Source organism: Pipistrellus kuhlii, unplaced genomic scaffold (genome assembly GCF_014108245.1).
Source record: "Pipistrellus kuhlii isolate mPipKuh1 unplaced genomic scaffold, mPipKuh1.p scaffold_m20_p_2, whole genome shotgun sequence".
NCBI classification, from domain to species: domain Eukaryota; kingdom Metazoa; phylum Chordata; class Mammalia; order Chiroptera; family Vespertilionidae; genus Pipistrellus; species Pipistrellus kuhlii.
The window spans coordinates 102,352,724-102,373,216 of NW_023425515.1; the positions used below are offsets into that span (position 1 = coordinate 102,352,724).

Below are 20,493 nucleotides of genomic sequence, written 5' to 3' on the forward strand. Positions count from 1 at the left end.
CTGCTTTTTTTCTCTCTCTCTCTCTCTAATGGGGAAAAAAAATCTAAATCCAAAATCTATTTCTGCTGAGTCTTTTTGTCTCCTGGTTTACTAGTATAAAGGCTGCAGTTCTTTGACTGGACTTAATTCTTCCTAATTGGACTCTTCCTTAATTTAGGAGTTCTGTGCTTTCCTCATTTGTCACTGTGCTACATAGTGTTAGTTTCAAAGTCTAAAGCCCAGGTGGTTCTTCTCACTGACTCTCCCCCTTACTTTGCAACATTGTCCATCTTATCTGTTCAGGTTGGAGTTACTTTTAATCTCCCTTATGGCTTTCTCTCAGTTGTCCTTGCCAGAGATGTTTCATTACCCCTTAGGGCTCTCTCAGCTGCTCAGGTCAGGGCTGCTTTTGATCTACTTTATGGCTGTTTTAATTGTTCAGGCCAGAAATGCCTTCATCCTCCCTGGACACCCCCCTTTCTGTCTGCCTCATTAGGCTAGCTAGCTAACTCTTATCAGTTCAGTTGAATTTGCTTCATATATTTAGAAACTCTGGAATTAGCCACTTGTATATTTAGTACTAGGGGCACAATGCATGAATTCATGCACCTTGAAAAGAACTGTGGACTGAGGCAGCAGTAGGCGCAGGGGTGGGTCTCAGCCCATGACCCCTCCTTGCCCCTCCCACCTTGGCCCCTGGTTCCCTGTCTGCTGGCAGTCCAGCTACTGCCGCTGCCACTCCCATGCACTAATGGTGCTGGCCCCACTTGCATCCACAGATGGTGTCAAGTAATTGGGGCCAGTGTCAGCAGCAGGTGCGAGTGGTGGCTGCCAGCCCCAATCCCCTCAGGAGCAGGGGGAGATGGAGAAGCCCTCAGGGGCGATTGGGGACGAAGCTGCCACTCGTACCCACTGATAGCACCAAGCAATCAGGATTAGCATCGGGTGCTGGCAGCGGCTGTAAGCAGAGCTGGTGCCAGTAGTGGATGCCAGAGGCGGCTGCACCTTCAGGAGCAGGTGGAGGTGAAGAAACCTTGAGGAGCAATTGGGATCAGCAGCTGCTGCTCATATCTGCTGAAAGTGCCAAGTGATAGGGGCTGGCACCAAGCGCTGGCAGCAGGTGCATGTAGCAGCTCCTGCACCGACAGCAGGTGCGAGCAGTAGGTGTGAGAGGTGGGTGGGGCCGTGGCATGTGGGAGCAAATAATTTTCAGTAACCACCAGAGGCTTGCCTCGATGACAGCAACCAGTGCCCCACCTTGGTCTGGCACCCCCACTTACCTGCTCCACCATCCTCTGTCGCCGACACCTGCCATGTTCCACGCTCTGCCACATGCTGCCGACACCCATCATGTTCCATGTACACCCCCTGGCAGTCAGCATATGTCATAATGACTGGTTGTTCCACTGTTTGGCCTATTTGCATATTAGAGTTTTATATATATATATAGTTGTTATTTTTTGTGATTTGATCCCTTTATGATTATGAAATGTCATTTTTTTTATCACTGGTAATATTCCTTTTTCTAAAGTCAACTTTGATGTTAATCCTACCTAATAAAAAAACATATATATGCAAATTAACCATCACTCTGTCACACCCACATGCCATGCCACCAGCCAATCAGAGCAAGCATGCAAATTAACTCCAACCAAGATTGCTAGGCCACAGAGAACAGGAGGAAAGCTTGGGTTTCCCCAGCAATGGAGGAAGCCAAGCTTTCCACACACCCTGGCAGGCCCAGGCCTCCACTCAAGGGTACAAAGTTTCAATTATAGAAGATAAATCCCAAGAAAAATGGCAGCAGTCATGGAGCTGGAGAGAACAGGCTAGAGTTTCCCCCTGTGACAGAGGAAGTCAAGCTTTCCACCTGCCCTGGCTGGCCTAGGCTTCCACTCCAGGCTAGCCCACCCTATTGATGTGGAGGGAGCCATAAACAATGGCACTCATAGCTTCTCTAGCTTGGGAAAGTTCCTGTGGTTTCCCAGGCTTCTCTATGCACTTTGTTTGTTTTTTGTTCAGAAGCTGTCTGGAAGGAGTACTTGCTCTCTTTATATGTGTATATTTGAGTATTCCAATGGAAGGGGTTAAATAAGTTCAGTGTCTTCCTATACCACTGCCATCTTGGACCTCCTGTTTTCTCATTTTTATAACAAAAATAAAAGTCTAGATTTTGTTACTCCCTCAAGGCCAGAAATGAGTTGTCACAGGCAGTGCATGCTAAGAGTCCAGAGTGGAGAGATTCTGTGCACTGAAACAAACTTTTACAATTTGGGGCTAAAGTTAATCCTTAAAGTTAAGGTTTGGGGAGAAAAAGCTAATTGAGAAGGGTATTCCTTTCTCTAAGTGTGGTTCAGGGTTCAGGTTCAGGGTTCGGGCTCTGGAGACTAGAAAATATTAATTTGGAAATATTGGGGGCTAGGCAGGAACCCAACTCAAGGGGAAGGACTCTAAATTGCTCTGGCCTTGCAATCCCTTTTATTCAGATTATGGGATACACCCATAGCCCTTAGGTAGGCAATTCCAATAATAGCCAATCAGCAAGAATTTACATACAACTAAAAGGTGGAAGTTGCTTTAACTACCATTGTCTCAACTAAGCAGAGGGTAGTTGGCTCTCACCTTTCAGAACTTCAAGGTTGACCAGCCTTCCAGGTTCCTTGTCCACACCTCTCTTCTAGTAAAGACAATGGGCAGCTTCCAACACCATGGTATGAACAAAAATTAAAGAACATAATTTTGGAAAGACTTGATTAGTTGGAATGAAGACTTTACTTTTTAGTAAGTAAAGTATAATTAAGGAAGATATATTTCCATTCAGTTCATGAAGTACCTGAATACCAGAATATATGTGGACAGTGAGGAAGATTTGCCCATATAGTATATCAAATTAATTAGAATGGGGTAGAATCTTGAAAATGCCACCAGCCTATGGCAGCAAAGACTTTGGTATCTGAGCTAAGGAGTTGTGACAGAGTAGAAAGAAAAGGAGGAAGCAGGAGGACAATGTTCCATGCAAATTTTTTTTTAATGGTTGGCTCATTCTGCCCAATGAATTAGGAATGCCAATTTTAATCTCAATCTCCTAAACAGCTAACCCCAGTCTAACTTTTCAGCTTAATTCTCATTACTCTCTTATAGGAAAAGAGGACTATTCATTTTTTCTGAGACACGATTTAAGTGTATATTTCTTCTGCTGCTATTCTTTTTTTCATGTTCTGGCCCTCCTACGCTTATGCTCACCTTTTGAAATTCTTCTGATCTTAAATGTTTTCTTATACTATGAAATCTTCCTTGTCCCATGCAAATTGTATATAAACTAGAGGCCCGGTGCATGAAATTCACACACTGCGGGGGAGGAGTGGTCCCTCAGCCCAGCCTGTGCTCTCTCACAGTTTGGGAGCCCTGTGATCAATTGTCCCAAAAAGGTAGGCCCTGCCCACCCGGCCAGGATTCTGCAATGAATTGCTCCCACAGAGGGAGGCCCCACCCACCCGCTGCAGACTGCTGGTCAGTGGCCTGGGCCTCCTTCTTTGGGGCAATCATGGAACCCCCCTGATGGACTTACTGCCCTGCTGGCCAGTGGCCTGGACCTCCCTCTGCAGAGTGATCATGGGGTGATGGCAGGGCCCCTGACTGCATCGCACATGTCTTGGCTGCCTGGCACCAGTGGGTGTCATAGAGTGTTCCTCCGGACAGTCATTCCACTGTTAAGCCTTTCAGCCCATTTGCATATTATGCTTTTATTATTATTAATAATCTTAATAATCTTTAGTCCATAGCCTATTGTATTTTTTTCTTAACATTTATATTTTGCTTTACATTATCATGTAAAATGTTATCCCCTAATTTCTTTCTATATATTCTTTGAATTCAGGAACTTAGTATATCTTGCTTATCATAATTCCTGGGAGCACTTAACAGGGTTTTGTATATCAGTTGTGCTTTATAAAATGCTTTGCAGAACTAGGTAAATAGTTATCAGAAAATAACTGAATAAATATATCATGAAAAGGCATAGTACCTGTTCATATTTACCAAGTAATACAATCTGTATGTGTGGATTTAACTTCATAAAGTTAATCATTGCTTTTAAGATCTTTTAATAATACTGGTCTAAACTAGATGTCAAGTACACTTTTTTTTGTAAAGGACCAGGTAATAAATAGTCATGGCTTCTACATGGTCTCTATCATATGTTCTTTGTTTTATAATAGGCTATTGCCAGATTTGGCCTGCTGGTTGTAAATGGGTACCTGTGATTTAGACAATGAATCCACTTATTCCTATTTGATATTTGTTTCTTCTTTACCTCTGTAAGCATGAAAATATTTGTTTTCCTTACATTTCAGTTCTTATTTTTCACTCACAATACCTTTAAAGTAATTAGAATCACAAAAATAGAAAGCCAGCTATGTGCCTCTATTATGATACAATTGAAAATATCTAGCATCTATTTTAAGGTGTTTCTTAAAGTAAAGTTTATCTTTCAGATATACCGAAAGTATATACCTTTATTTTAGAGATATAGAGTGGGGCAAAAGTAGGTTTACAGTGTGAGTACATGAAACACAGTTTATTCTTGTATTTTTATTTATTAACTAGAGGGCCTGTGCATGAATTCTTGCATTGGTGGGGTCCCTTGGCCTGGCCTGTGCCTTCTCGCAATCCGGGACCCCTTGGAGGATGTTGGATAGCCGGTTTCAGCCCAATACCCAGAGGCGAGGCCGAGAGACCCCACCAGTGCATGAATTGTGCACCTGGCCTCTAATATGCATATAAGATCTTTGGTTAATCACTTCCCACCCTCCCTCCTTTTCTCTGAGATTCATCAGTCTATTCCATGCCTATCGTTTCCACTCCTGTATTGAGCATCTGCCCCCTGGTGGTCAGTGCATGTTATAGCTACCAGATGGTTAGCTGGTCACTTAAAGTTTTATGTATGTAGACTAGAGGCCCAGTGCACAAATTCATGCACAGGTGCAGTCTGGCTGGCCTGCCCCAATGGAGGTCTATTGGGCTGGGCCAGTGGAGGGGAATGGCTGAGGCAGTTGGCTGGCCATCACCACCTCTGATTGGGATATTGGGGGTCAATTGGGGACTGGGCCAGCTGGGGAGTGTGGGTCAATAAGGGCCCAGATCAGGCTGGTTTGCTGCCAAGTGTATGTTATTGCTACCAGTCATTCTGGTCATTTTGCCATTCTGGTCGTTGAGCTTTTTATATATATAGACTTCAAGCCGGGTGCATGAAAATTCATGCACTGGAGGGAGGTCCCTCAGCCCGGCCTGCAGCCCCTCATAGTCCAGGAGCGCTCAGGGGTGGGAGGCAACCCAGGAGATCAAGAGAAGGTGACGTTCCCATCACACCTCTGCTGCTGCCAGTACCAGCAGCTCAAGCCTCTTCTGGTCCTGGTTATCTATCTGAGCCTCAGGCCAGCTCTGGATGTCTGGCAGCCGCCATCCGAAGCTTGCCTGTGCCTCGGCTAGCCCTGCTTGCCTGAGTCTCAGTCAGTGGTGGGGTGCAGGAGGACTGAAGGCCCCTGGTGGGGCTGAGACTCCAGCAGCAGGCGTGCGGAGCAGCTGGCCCCAGCTGAGGAATAGAGGGTACACTCAAAAACATGAGTTATAACTTCCAATTTGTTGGGCACCAAAGTCAGGCTTCAGCTTCAGGGAGGGAGGAAGAAAGGGATGTGTAGCTTGTTGGAGGACCTGGGAGAGCTGTTGGTCAGTGGCCAATACATGAGGATCTGAGGGGATGAGGGGACACTGGCGGCAGGCCCACAGAGCAGCCGGCCCCGCCACTGCTCTGGGCGCTGCCATCTTTGTAATGGTGTGATAGTCAATTTACTATATGGGATTATTGTATTATTTTTCATATAAACAACTTTAAACTTACTTTTGCCCTATTCTGTATATTCTAAATATTTACAAATGAATGTATATCTTGTAAAAATAAATAAATAAATAAATAAATAAATAAATAAATAGAAGAAGGAGAAGAAGAGGGAGGGAGTCAGGGGGAGGGGAAGAGTAGGTGAATCAGGGGTTGGCAAGCTTGTTTTATAAAGGGCCAGGCCATAAATGTTTTATTTTCAGGCCATGTAGTCTCTATCATGTTAGTCAGGTTTACTATTTATTGTTGCACTAAAGCAGCCTTAAAAACGATGTGTAAATAAATGAGCCTGTGTTTTAATAAAGTTATTTACAAAAACAGGCAGCAGCCAGATTTGACTTGTGGGCCTGACTCCTGGTCTGGGTGAAATAAGATTGGCCATGTGTTGGTAATAGTTAAAGTCAGGTGATGGGCACAGTGGTGTTTATTGCACTATCTTCACGACTGTAATTTATGTCTGAAATGTTCCATAAGAAAAAGCTAAAACAAGTTTCTTTAAAAGATAGGTTAATACAAAGAAAAGACTTGTCACTTATTTAATTCATTCATGAAAATAATTTCATCTCTTCTGAAATTATTTCCAAACACTAGCTTCACTACAGACTTCATTGCAACAATCTGAGGAAAACAACACCAAAATCAAGCAGTTGCTTATGAAAACTAAGGAAGAACTGGCAGATTCAAAGCAAGCAGTATGTTAATTTCTCAGTTTCACATTTTAAGACTTATAGTGTATTTATGAATAATTTCTTTTTTAAATTTAACCAAGATTCTTATTTTGTAGGAAACTGATCACTTAATGCTTCAAGCATCTTTAAAGAGCGAGCTAGAGGCAAGCCAGCAGCAAGTAGAAGTCTATAAAGTAAGATTCCTTTTATTTTTTAAGATTAAGAAAATATTTTCTATGTAGAAGTAAAATATCATTTAGGGATTTTGCTAAATATTATTATATATCAATCATACACACAGTTGGCCCTTCATAGCTACGGGTTTTGCATCATAAGATTCTGCAGATGTGAAGAGCCAACTGTATGTATTGTTCTATGCCATTTTATATAAGGTACTTGAGCATCCACGGATTTTGTAATAGGATTTCTGGAATCAATCCCCCACAGATACTGGGGGGTCAATTGAATCCCCCCTAAATATTCTTTCTCAATTAAACACTGAACTGTAACATGTAGTCTGGGATTCTTTTTCATGATTTTTTTAATGAAACCTAATTTATTAAGAAAAAGAATTTCAATAAAATATATTATTCTGATATTTATTTATGTCACTTAACGTATTTTTCGGACCATAAGACGCACTTTTTTCCCCCAGAAGTGGGGGGAAAAAGTCCCTACGTCTTATGGTCCAAATATAGCCTACACATATACTTTAAAAAAAAAGTTTTTTTACTTGCCCGGCTCTGTGTGGTCTCTGTGTGCTTGCCCGGCTCTAAAATGGTTCTAAATGCTGCTGTTTACTTTACAGGGTTGATTACATGTGTTTATGACTGTGATGTTGGGTTTTAATGCACATAAAATATTTTAGGACACTATTTGTTTCAGAATCTTTTTTTCTTCATTTCCCTTCTCTAAAAACTGGTGCGTCTTATGGTCCGGAGCGTCTTATGGTCCGAAAAATATGGTAATTATTTGATACTCATGTCTCTAAACTCAAGTTTATGTTTAAAGGAAATCTGCTTAACAAGTGAAAATCTTATTTGCTAGAGCTTAATTAAAAGATTTTGCCCTCAGATTCAGCTGGCTGAAATAACATCTGAGAAACACAACATTCACGAACACCTGAAGACCTCTGTAGACCAGCACCAACGCACACTGAGCGTATACCAGCAGAAAGTGGCAGCCCTTCAGGAAGAGTGCCATGCTGCCAAGGTGTGTTCCTCACCCAGAAGCAGCATGTCAGAGATGCTGTTACCCACTGGGTAGCACTTCACTTGAGGATTATGGTCTGGCTTTTTAGTGTTTGCTGTCAGTTAAGAACACTTACTAGATGAATACCAGGTTCAGCTCATCTGACCCTAACCCCAACTCCATTACAAACCTGCCACATGGATAACTTTTTCTTTGCTAAGAGGAAAGGCATGAATACATGTTGTTTTCACTCCAACTTTGTTTTGCAATTTCCATGTGTAAGAAAGTTACTGTTTAAAAGTTTTTATTAGAGAAGTGTTACAGTTCTTTCTGAGGGCTAAATGATTATAAAATATTCTAGTACATTGGGGTCTGGGGCCTACTTACCTGCATACAAAACAGAAACAGCATAGTAGTTTTATTGGAGGATAAAACTCTGATCTATGTGTTCTTGGCAAAAGAGTCGTGGGAGTTTACAGATCATTACAGGAAAGTAGAAGGCCTAGAATTTATTTTTTTCACACTCTTTTGAAAACTGAAATACAAGTAATTTAATTTCTTTGAATTATTTTTCATTTGTTTGTTTATTGATTGATTGATAAGTTATTGTTGAAAGTATTACATGTGTCCCCATTTTCCCCCCATTGACCTCTACTAGCCCACCACTGCCATCCACCCCAGGCTTTTACCACCCTATTATCTGTGTCCATGGGCTATGCATATGTGTATACATGTTCTTTGGTTGATCACTTCCCACCCACCCACCTTCCCGTGCCTTCCCACGAGGTTCCACCGATTTTCTTCATCAGTTTATTTTGTTCATTAGATTCCACGTATGAGTAAGATCATGTGATACTTGTCTTTCTCTGACTGGCTTATTTCCCTTAGCATAATACTCTCCAGGTCCCTCCATGCTGTCTCAAAGGGTAAGATATCTGTCCTTTCTCCTGCTGCATAGTATCATGGTATAAATGTACCACAGCTTTTTTATCCACTTATCTAATAGACACATGGGCTGTTTCCATATCTTACCTATTATGTCCGTGCTGTTATGAACATAGGGGCACATATATTCAGTCTGATTGGTGTTTCGGGTATCTTAGGATATATATATTCCTAGAAATGGGACCACTGGGTCAAATGGCATTTCCATATATAATTTTTTGAGGAAATGCCATACTCTTTTCCATAATGGCTGCACCAGTCTATACTCCCACCAGCATCATACAAGAGCTCCCTTTTCTCCACATCCTGACCACAGTTGTCATTTGTTGACTTGTTGATGGTAGCCATTCTGACAAGTGTGAGATGATACCTCATTGATGTTTAAATTTGCATCTATCTGATGATCAGTGACTTTCAGCATTTTTTCATGTCTCTGGGCCATCTGAATGTCCACTTTGAAGAAGTGCCTATTTAGGTCCTTTGCCCATTTTTCAATTGGATTCTTTGTCTTCCTTTTGTTAATTTGTATGAGTTTTTTTTAATATATTTTGGATGTTAACCTTTTATCAAATGTATCATTGCCAAATATGTTCTCCAATACATTGAGCTCCCTTTTCATTTTACTGATGGTTTCTTTTGCTGTGCAGAATCTTTTAATTTTGATGTAGTTCCATTTGTTTATTTTCTCCTTGGTGTCCTTTGCCCTAGGAGAGATGTCTGAGATTTTGCTGCTTATAGTTTCTTCAAGCATTTTTATGGTTTTTTCCCACTTACATTTATGACTTTTATTGATTTTGGGTTTATTCTTGTGTATGGTGTAAGTTTGTCTAGTTTTTTGTTTTTGTTTTTTTTTTGTTTGTGTGTGTGTGTGTGTGTGTGTGTTTTTGCTTGTACTGTCCAATTTTCTTATCATTTATTGGAGAGATTATCTTGACACCATTGTATGTTCTTTACTTTGTCAAAAATTAATTGCGTGTAATGACTTGGGTCAGTTTCTGGCATCTCTGTTTTGTTCTATTAATCTCTATACCTATTCTTGTGCCAGTACCACGCTGTTTTTATTACAGTGGCTTTATAGTATAACTTGTTATCTGAAATTGTGATCTCTCCAACTTTGTTCTTCTTTCTCAAGATTGCTGAAGGTATTTGGGATTTTGTTTTAGAGAGTTTGTTTTAGGTCTATGAAATATGCCATTGGTATTTTAATAGGGATTCCATTGAATCTATAGATTGCTTTGGGTAGTATGGACATTTTAATTAGGTTAATTCTACCAATCCATTAACACAGTATATTCTCTCTTTTTAAGATATATTTAATTTTTTAAATATATTTAATTTATTGATTTTTTTTTTTTTTTTTTTACAAAGAGGAAGGGAGAGGGATAGAGAGTTAGAAACATCAATGAGAGAGAAACTTCGATCCTGCAACCAAGGTACATGCCCTTGACTGGAATCAAACCTGGGACCCTTCAGTCCACAGGCCGACACTCTATCCACTGATCCAAACCAGTTAGGGCCACAGTATATTCTTTAAATTGTTTATATCTTCCTCTATCTCTTTTTTCCATGTCCTGTAGTTTTCAGAGTACACGTCTTTTATCTCCTTGGTTAAGTTTATTCCTAGGTATCTTAGTTTTTGTTGCACTGGTAAGTGAGTTTTTTGGGTTCTTTTTAGTTTCTCTTTCTGTGAGTTCATTATTGGTATATGCCATACGTAGAAATGCCATAGGTTTCTGGGTGTTAGGTTTGTATCCTGCTACATTGCTGAATTCATTTATTAAATCTAAAAGTTTTTTGGTGGAGTTGTTAGGGTTTTGTATGTACAATATCATGTCATTTGCAAATAATGAGAGTTTTAGTTCCTCTTTTCCAATTTAGATGCTTTTATTTCTTCTTCTTGTCTGATCATTATGGCTAGTACTTCTAGTGCTATGTTGAATAAGAGTGGTGAAAGTGGGCATCCCTATTTTGTTCCTGTTCTTCAGGAAAATGGTTTTAGTTTTTGCCCATTGAGTATGATGTTGGCTGTAGGCTTGTCATATAACGCTTTTACTGTATTGAAATATGATCCCTCCAATCCCACTTTGCTGAGAGTTTTTATCCAAAAAGGATGTTGGATTTTGTCGAATGCTTTTTATGCATCAGTTTATGTGATCATATGGTTTTTGCCTTGCAATCTGTTGATGTGCTGTATCACATTTATTAATTTGCGGATATTGTACCAGCCTTACATCCCTGGAATAAATCCTACTTGGTCATGGTGAATGAACTTTTTCATGTATTACTGAATGCGATTTGCTAATATCTTGTTGAGGATTTTAGCATCTATATTTATCAGACACATTGGCCTGTAATTACCTTTCTTTGTGGTGTCTTTATCTGGTTTGGGATTAGAGTAATGCTGGCCTCCTAGAAAGAGCTTGGAAGTGTCCCTTCCTCTTTAATTTTCTGGAATAGTTGGAAGAGGATAGGTGTTATTTCTTCTTCAAATGATTGGTAAAACTCCCTGTGAAGCCATCCAGACCAGCCCTTTTGTTTGTTGGAAGATTTTTTATTATTGCTTCAATTTCATCAATAGTTGTCAGCCTTTCAAGTTTTCTGATCCTTCCTGATTGAGTTTTGGAAGATTGTATTTTTCTAGGTATGTGTACATTTTGTCCATGTTGTCCCATTTGTTGGAATGGAGTTGGTCATAGTATTTTGTTTATAATCCTTTTTATTTTTGTGGAGTCAGTAATTATTTCATCTCTTTCCTTTCTGATTTTATTTACATTCTTTCTCTTTGCCTCTTGATGGGTCTGGCTAGAAGTTCATCAGTTTTGTTTATCCTTTCAAAGATCTAGCTCTATTGTATTGTGTTTTTGGTCTCTGTGTCATTTATTTCTGCTCTTATCTTTATTATTTCCTCCCATTTACTTACTCTTAACTTTTCATGTTGCTCTCTTTCTAATTCTTTAAGTTGTAGAGTAAGATAACTTATTACAAGTTTTTATTTTCTTGTTTGTTTTCTTTTGTGTTTTTTTTTGTTTTGTTTGTTTGTTTACACTAGGCCAATAGTGCTATGATCTCCTCCCTCAGAACTGCTTTCACTGTGCCCCATAGATTTTGAATTATTTTGTTTTCATTGTTATTTGTTTCCAGAATGGTTTTTATTTCTTCTTTGATCTCCTTGGTAACCCATTCATTTTTTTTTTTTAATATATTTTATTGATTTTGTACAGAAAGGAATGGAGAGAGATAGTCAGAAACATCAATGAGAGAGTCATCGATCAGCTGCCTCTTGCACACCCCCCACCGGGGATATGCCCGCAACCACGGTACATGCCCTTGACTGGAATCGAACCCGGGACCCTTCAGTCCCCAAGCCGACGCTCTATCCATTGAGCCAAACTGGTCCCGGCCCATTCATTATTTAATAGCATGCTGTTTAGCCTGTATGAGATTGAAAGTTTTTGAGTATTTTTATTGTACCTGATTTCTAATTTCATGCCATTTTGATCTGAGAAGATGCTTGATAGTATTAAAATCTTCTTAAACTTGTAGAGACTTAGTTTGTGTCTTAACCTGTGGTCTGTCTTTAAAATTTTCCTACCATGTTTCCCCGAAAATAAAATATCCTCCGAAAATAAAACCTACTTACAGGTTTCCTTTTGAGTGAAAAATAAGGCATCCCTCCCAAAATAAGGCCCCCCCAGGCTCTGTCTCAGAATGAAAATTAATTTACCGTAAACTGGTTGCTAGGGCTGCCCCGACTGTCATCTAGCAACCGGTGACGTTACGCGGAGTGGAGGAGAAGCAGAGGTCGGAATGAGCGGTGAGCGCAGGGTGGGAGAGAGGAGGAGACTTTCGCAGATGCGTGTAGAACAGGAGGATTAGAGCGGACAGGATGCAGCGAAGGTAGTGAGTGCTGGTCTGTCTCTGGTGACACTACCCGATGCTCGCGGCCGCCCTCATGATGACTGAAGGTTCTCAGTCAGTGGCAGACCCTGCTCCAGCCCAGATCCAGGCCCCAGGAAGCCCAGTGACAGTCCCTAGGCAGGCCCCAGGGGGTAAATGTCTGATAAAGGGGTAGGGGGATGACTGGTGAAGGTGTGCAGTGGCACAGGGGTGGGGGGAGGGGGATCACTTAAAATGACACAGGAGGATCAGAAAGGGCAATCAAAATGACACAGGAGGATCAAAAGGGGTTACTAAAATAGTAATCCCCCTCTGATTCTCCTGTGCCATTTTGATTCCCCCTCTGGTCCCCCCTGTGTCATTTTAAGTGATCCCCCTCCCCCCACCTTGATAGCCCAATTCCTTTTTTATTACCCCTAGAAATGAGCGCAAAAAGAAAAAGCTACTCCGTGGAGTACAAGAAAGGAATTGTGGAAGACTCTTGGGGCCAAAATCTTACTGCTTTCTGCAAAGAGAAGATGTTGAGTATCCGATTGGTCTGAAAATGACGAGCAGAGTATAGTAACCTCATTGAACAAGTGGACAAGGGAAATGCTAAAAAGCGCAAGTGTGGATAAGGTCGGCAACCATTATTTTCTGAGCTGGAAGACCTGATCTATGAATGGGTTGTTGACAGGAGAGCAGAGGCTTTGGTTGTGAATAGGGCTCAGATTCAAGAATTTGCCCTTGCAATGGCACCACAGTTTGTTGTAGCCCCGAAGACTTCAAAGCATCACAACACTCTGGTTGTGAATAGGGCTCAGATTCAAGAATTTGCCCTTGCAATGGCACCACAGTTTGACATAGCCCCCGAAAACTTCAAAGCATCACAACACTGGCTGGATAATTTCCTTCAGCGAAGTGAACTGTCTTTAAGGAGATCTACCGGGACAGCATTTTTAGGTTGGAAGATACTCAAGTTATTAAGCGAGCACTTGCATTCAAGTCCTTTATTGATGATGCTGACTTCTCTAAATATAATCTTTCCAACATGATTGCTATGGATGAAACTGCAGTGTTTATGGGCCAATCATCTCAAACAACAATTGAACAGCAAGGTGCCTCCTTAGTGTACATTCCCTCCACTGCTTATGAAAGTGCACGTGTTTCCTGTATTTTGGCAATTCGTCTGGATGGCACTAAAATCCCACCTTTAATCATTTCTAAGGGCAAGAAGGAAAAGATTGTTTTGGGCATTTTTATTCTTGAAACTGAAAAAGCCTGGGCCACCCAAGCAGTTATAAGGAAGTGGGTCGATTTAATGCTGCCGCATGCTATGCGAGGGAGCCAAAGAGGTCTGCTAGTCTGGGATGCAGCCAGCACTCACCACGCTAAAGACATGAAGACATTTCTTCATGAAAGAAAAATAGATCAGATAATGATTCCCGCAGGAATGACGGCCTATCTCCAGACTCTTGATATTGCAATAAACAAGCCATTCAAAGACAATTTGCACGTGGAAATTAATGACTACATTGAAAATAGAATGGAGAGAAATCAGTGTGGAAACTTTGTGAAACCTAAACTGCAAGAAGTTGTGACTTGGGTGAAGAATTCATGGGAGAAAATCACTGACAGTTGCATTGCAAATGCACTGCGAACAGGCTACCTTGACAAGAAGTACTCATTTAAAGACAGTACTATTGCTAAACATGAGAGATTTGGTCCACTGATTCTGAAAGAAACAGAGTCACAAGAAATTCACCAGGAAATTCAGGAATTGGATTGTTATGATGATGTTCCAGAAGATGATGATATGATTGTCATTGAATAAATGAGTAAATTCTTGATACTGTAGGATTCATAGTTTGTCTGGTTTGTGTTGACAACTACCGTACTACCATATTGTATACAGGTAATAAATTTCCTTTATTTTTATTTAACAATAAATGTGTACCGTATTCTTCATGGAAAAATAAGACATCCCCTGAAAATAAGACCTACCGCATCTTTGGGAGCAAAAATTAATATAAAACAGTCTTATTTTTGGGTATGTACATTTGAGAAAAATATATATTCTGTAGCTTTGTGCTAAAATGTTACAAAAATGTTAATTCCATCTGATCTATCATATTGATTAGGTTTGCTGTCTCCTTATTGATTTTTTTTTTTTTTGTCTAGAATATCTAGAATATCTATAGTGTTGTCAATATGGTATTAACGTGCCCTACTGTGATTGTATTGCTGTAGATCTCGCCCTTTATTCTTCAGAAGTTATTTATATATATTTAGGTGCTTCAATATTGGGTGCATATGTTTACCAGAATTATTTCATCTTGTTGTTTTGATCCCATTAGTGTTATGCAATGGCCTTCATTATCTTTTTATAGCTCTCACTTTGAGGTCTATTTTCTGATATAAGTATTGCTACCCCAGCTTTTATTTCATTTCCATTTACCTGAAGATATTTTTTCATCCCTTCACTTTTTCTGAGTGAGTCCTGTGTTCTTTGTTGAGGTTGGTCTCTTGTAGACAGTATATAGTTGGTTCATGTTTTTATATCCATTCAGTCACCCAATGTCTTTTGACTGGAGCATTTAATCCATTTACATTTAGAGTTATTATTGATAGGTATTTATTTATTGCCATTTTTGTTCTGTATGCCTGGGTTTCTCTCTCTATCTCTTCTCATTACAGCAGTCCCTGTAGGATTTCTTGTAGTGCAAGTTTGGTGGTGATAAGCTCCTTTAGCCTTTCTTTTTCTGGGAAGCTCTTTATTTTACCATCTATTTTGAGTGGTAGTCTTGCTGAATATAGTAATCTTGGTTTCAGATCCTTGCTTTTCATTACCATGAATACTTCATGCCATTCCCTTCGGCCTCTAGAGTTTCAATTGAGAAATAAGAGCTCCTTTGTAGGTAATAGTTTGCTTTTCTCTTGCTGCCGTAAAGATTCTTTCTTTGTCTTTAATTTTTGGAATTTAAATATGGTGTGTCTGTACGTGGGTCTATTTGGGTTTTTCTTGCTTGGGACTCTCTACTTGTGTGAGAGTTTTTCCTTCACCAGATTAGGGAAGTTTTCTGCCATTATTTCTTCAAATACATTCTCTATCCCTTGCTCCCTTTCTTCTTCTGGCATACCTGTTATGGGAATATTGTTATGTTTCATATTGTCCCACAACTCCCTTAAGCTGTCCTGTTTTTTAATTGTTTTTTCTTTTATGTTTTCTGATTGCGTGATTTTTTTTCTACCCAGTTTTCTAATTTACTCATCCAATCCTCAGCTGTCCCTAATCGGCTGTGTATTCCTTCCACTGTGTTCTTTATTACTGCTATTTCATTTTTCATAGTTACTATATCTTTTCTTATGCTGTTGAGCATTTTGCCATCATTATTCTGAACTCTGTGTCAGAAATTTCTGAACTCTGTGTCTGATAATTGTCTTGTTCTTTTGGTGGTGGTTTTTTTATCTCCCCATTTTGGCTGCCTGTTTGGGTTTGTGATTGTATTATATATTAAGTAGATCTGCTATGCCTTCCAGTGTCAAATGCTATTTCTGACTAATTAGATCAGGCAAATATTTAAAGCCTCCAGAGACCTGTCTCTACCTGCATAATAGTTGGATTCAATTTTAAGAATTATCCACAGGTGGGGCAACAGTTTTTCCAAAATAGTGGGACAATTGCCTGGAGGTGAAATGTTATTCTCAGACTATATATATATATATTTTATTTTATTTTATTTTTTTTTATTGATTTTGTACAGAGAGGAAAGGAGAGAGATAGTTAAAAACATCGATGAGAGTGAGTCATCGATCAGCTGCCTCTTGCACACTCCCTACTGGGGATTTGCCCGCAACCAAGGTACATGCCCTTGACCAGAATCGAACCCGGGACCCTTCAGTCCCCAAGCCGACGCTCTATCCGTTGAGCCAAACCGGTCTTGGCTATTCTCAGTGTCTTACTTGTTCTCAGAAACTCCACATGCTGAAGCAAAGGAGTCAATAGGGTGGGTCAGCTGTCTTTCCCCCAGGGAAAAAACTGCCTGTATAGCAAATGTCTACTTCAAGAAGATGTCCTCTGCATTTTGAGGGGGATCACTCAGCACAAGAACCTGGAGTGTGTGCCCTCCAGAGCTCTAACCCCAGAGCCCCCAACCCTGGCTTCTAATCACACAGCTCCAATCTACTCTGCCCTCCCTCTACCAGAACCCAAGGTGAGTGGGTGCACATGAAATTCTGTGCTTAGACCCTTTGAGAAGGTACCTGCGTTTCCAACCATCTCTCCCTAGCAGACAGCACCCCTGCTGTTTTTCACAGCCAGTTTTTATGTTGTCACCTTTCTCAGTTTTGGTCCTCTGTTGGTAGCCCAACTTGGGGTTTAGATCCCAGAGGGCAACCCCCTGCAGCTGAGATATTCCTTTGTAGCATCAGCTACTGTCTGTTGCAGTCTGACCAGCCCTTTCCCACTCTGCCCTTCCACTCTCTATGTGGTCTCCACTTTCTGTCCTTGGTTATCAGGGTTCTCTCCAGCTAGTCTTCAGTTGATTATTTAGGATAGGTTTTTTTGTATTATAATTATAATTTCACATTGGTCCTACGAGCATGTCTGTGGAGCATCTGTTGACTCTGCCACCACTTTTAATCTCTGCTTTTCTTGTATTTATACAAAGAGGACACACCATACATGAAAATCTTTCTAAATTTCCAAAGGCAAATAGTGCCATTATAAAATTTATAGATAGTAAATTATTCTACTAGGTGTCAGCACATTGTCATTAGTGCCAATTCCACACCAACAAGAATCATCACTTTGAGGTGCAGTGAAGAAGGAAACTTTATTCAGTGCAAATAGTTCAGTTATGATACAGCATGACTGTAATAGCAGTACTGCTGTAAAACAGCAAGGCTATGAAGGCATTCCTGGGAACAGGCAATAGTTGGCCAAGCCTATCTTCTGCTAGGCAGCTCTGTTCTGCTCCTCACTGGTCTGCTTTGCCCTGTGCTGGTCTGGTCCACTCTGTTCCAATGAAGCATTTTTGATGGTTCAGCTTAGACAGTGAAATGTACTCTTCAGTGGAATGGAAAAGTGTGGTCTCAGAGCCAGAGAGGAGCTGACTTACAAAGGAAGGAGTTCCTGCCCCTTGTTCCTAATTAGTCAAGCCTCATGCAAATGAGGACTCCAGATCACTGATTGGTCTAAAGGCAATTCCTAATTGGTCAGAAAATAAGAGCCTTTTCAGGTGGACTAGGGAAAGCCTTAGTCCAATTGGTTAGAATGGGATTCCAGGAATTCCCATAAGATAGGCTAGCTCAGGTGGCAGGAGCACATGCAGGCAGATAGTTCAGTGTAGAGGTAGTTGGTTCAGGGCAAGTTTTTCCCTGATATGCAATTTGCATGAGGGACCCCTTTGTAAACTTGGCTTCGGGGAGGGGGGGGGGGGGGGGGGGGGGAGACAGGGAAGGGGAGAAACATCAATTGTTGTTCCACTTATTTATTCATTCATTGGTTGATTTTCTTATATTTGCCCTGACTGGGATTGAACCCATAACCTTGAGATGTTAGGCCAGGGCTAGGCAGTGTTTTTTATTTTTATTTCAATCTAATGTCTTTATTATTATTATTATTCTTTATTGTTGAAAGTATTACTAATGTCCCCTCTTTCCCTCCATGCCCCCTTTACCTGGTTCCCACCCAGCCCCAGGCCCTCACTACCCAACTGTCTGTGTCCACAGGTAAGATCTTTGGTTAATGTCTTACCCCAATTCTTTCCCCTCTTCCCTCTGAAATTCATCAGTTCCGAGTTTCATGCCTCTGGTTCTATTTTATTAATCAGTTCATTTTGTTCATTAAATATCTTGTTCACTTTTATTAATTTATAGGTTCAGTTGTATATTTACTGCCATTTTGTTGTTCATGTTTTTATCTTTTTTTCCTTCTTTTTTTCTTTTTCTTCCTCTTCTTAAAGAATACCTTTCAGCATTTCATGTAATACTGGTTTGGTGATGATGAACTCATTTAGTTTTTTCTTGTCTGTAAAGCTCTTTATCTGACCTTCAGTTCTAAATGAAAGCTTTTCTGGGTAGAATAATCTTGGTTGTAGGTCCTTGTTATCATCACTTTGAATATTTCTTGCCACTCCCTTCTAGCCTTGCAAAGTTTCGGTTGAGAAACTAGCTGCCAGTTGTACAGATGCTCCCCTGTAAGTAACTAACTGTTTTTCTCTTGCTGCTTTTAAGATTATCTCTTTGTCTTTAACCATTGGCATTTTAATTATGATGTGTCTTGATGTGGGACTCTTAAAGTTCCCCTTGTTTGGGACTCTCCACACTTCCTGGACTTGTAAGTCTATTCTTTTCACTGGGTAGGGGAAGTTTTCTGTCATTATTTCTTCAAATTTGTTTTTAATATCTTGCTAACTTCTCCTTCTGGCACCCCCATGATGCAAATGGTATGCTTGTGCCAGAGGCTTCTTAAACTATCCCCATATTTTTGGATTTTTTTTTCTTTTTGCTCTTCTGATTGGATGTTTTTGCTTTCTCATATTTCAAATTGTTTATTTGATTCTCGCACTCCTCTACTCTACCATCGAATCCCTGTAAATTATTCTTTATTTCAGTTAGTGTATACTTAATTTCTGACTGGTCCTTTTCCATGTCTTTGACATTCACACTAAGATCCTCAAAAATCTCACTAAGTCCCATGAAGATCCTTGAGAAACCTTATAACCATGAATTTGAACCCTATATCTAGTAGTTTGCTTGATTCAATTTCTTTCATTTATGACACGTTTCTTTGTTTACACATTTTGGCTGCTTCCCTGTGTTTGTTTCTATGTATTAAGTAGCGCTACTATGTCTCCTAGAATTGGTAGAGTGGCCTTGTGTAGTAATTGTCCTGGAGGGCCCCATGCAGCCTGCATTCAGACATCTTCTCACAATCCAGGACTGCTGGCTCCCAACTGCTCACCTGCCTGCGTTCCTGATTGCCCCTAACCACTTCTGCCTGCCAGCCTGATTACCCCCTAACCACTCCCATGCCAGCCTGATTGATGTCTAACTGCTTCCCTGCTAGCCTGTTTGCCCCCAACTTCCCTCCTCTGCCAGCCTGGTCACCCCTAATTGCCCTCCCCTTGAGGGTTGATTGCCTCCAACTGGCCTCCCTTGCAGGCCTGGTCCCTCTCAACTGCCCTTCCTTGAAGGCCTGGTGCCTCCCATCTGCCCTCCCCTGCTAGCCATCTTGTGGTTGCCATTTTGTGTCCACATACTGGCAAAATCTTTGTGTTGGAGTGATGGTCAATCTGCATATTACTTTTTTATTAGGTAGGTAGATAGAGGTACACAGGTGGGTGCCAGTTGGTTTGCCCTGAAAGTTGTCCCAGATCAAGATGGGGGTTCCCTTGCAGTGTTGGGGTGGCCTGAGCAAGGAGTCTATGGTGGTTTGCAGGACAGCCACGCCCCTTGGCAATCCAAGCGGAGGCCCTGGTATCTGGAATTTATTTACCTTCTACATTTGAAACTTTATAGCCTGAAGTGGAGCCAAGCCTCCTGCTCGATCCATGGCTGGCAGTCATTTCTGTTGGAGTTTATATATCTTCTATAATTGAAACTCTGTAGCCTGGAGTGGAGGCCTGGGCCTGCCAGGGTGTGTGGAAAGCTTTGCCTCTTCCATTGCCAGGGGAAACCTAACCTCCTGCTCTTTCCAGCTCCATGGCTGCTGCCATTTCTTTTTGGATTTGTTTACTTTCTATAATTGACACTTTGTAGCCTTGAGTGGAGACTTAGGCTGGCAAGGGCAGGTAGAAAGCTTGGCTTCCTTCATTGCCAGGGAAATCCAAGCCTCCCTCCTGCTCTCTGTGGCTATAGCCATCTTGGTTGGGTTTTTTTGCATAGTCACTCTGATTGGCTGGTGGGTGTGGCTTGTTGGTGTACAGGGTGATATTT

At 40.9% G+C, this 20,493-nt stretch overlaps 1 protein-coding gene across 6 annotated transcripts in view; it reads left to right on the plus strand.

Annotated features, from left to right (window-relative positions):
• The window catches only part of GCC2 (GRIP and coiled-coil domain containing 2), a 76,500-nt gene that overhangs the window by 39,082 nt on the left and 16,925 nt on the right, over window positions 1-20,493 (plus strand). For all 6 annotated transcript variants that reach the window (XR_004989636.2, XR_004989635.2, XM_036447974.2 and 3 more), the window contains exons 14-16: window positions 6,464-6,564; window positions 6,657-6,734; window positions 7,615-7,752. Coding sequence is in view for 4 of the 6 variants with exons in the window: in XM_036447974.2 (XP_036303867.1) it covers window positions 6,464-6,564; window positions 6,657-6,734; window positions 7,615-7,752 (317 nt within the window). In the remaining 2 variants the exon portion in view is untranslated. The remainder of the gene's footprint in view (window positions 1-6,463; window positions 6,565-6,656; window positions 6,735-7,614; window positions 7,753-20,493) is intronic.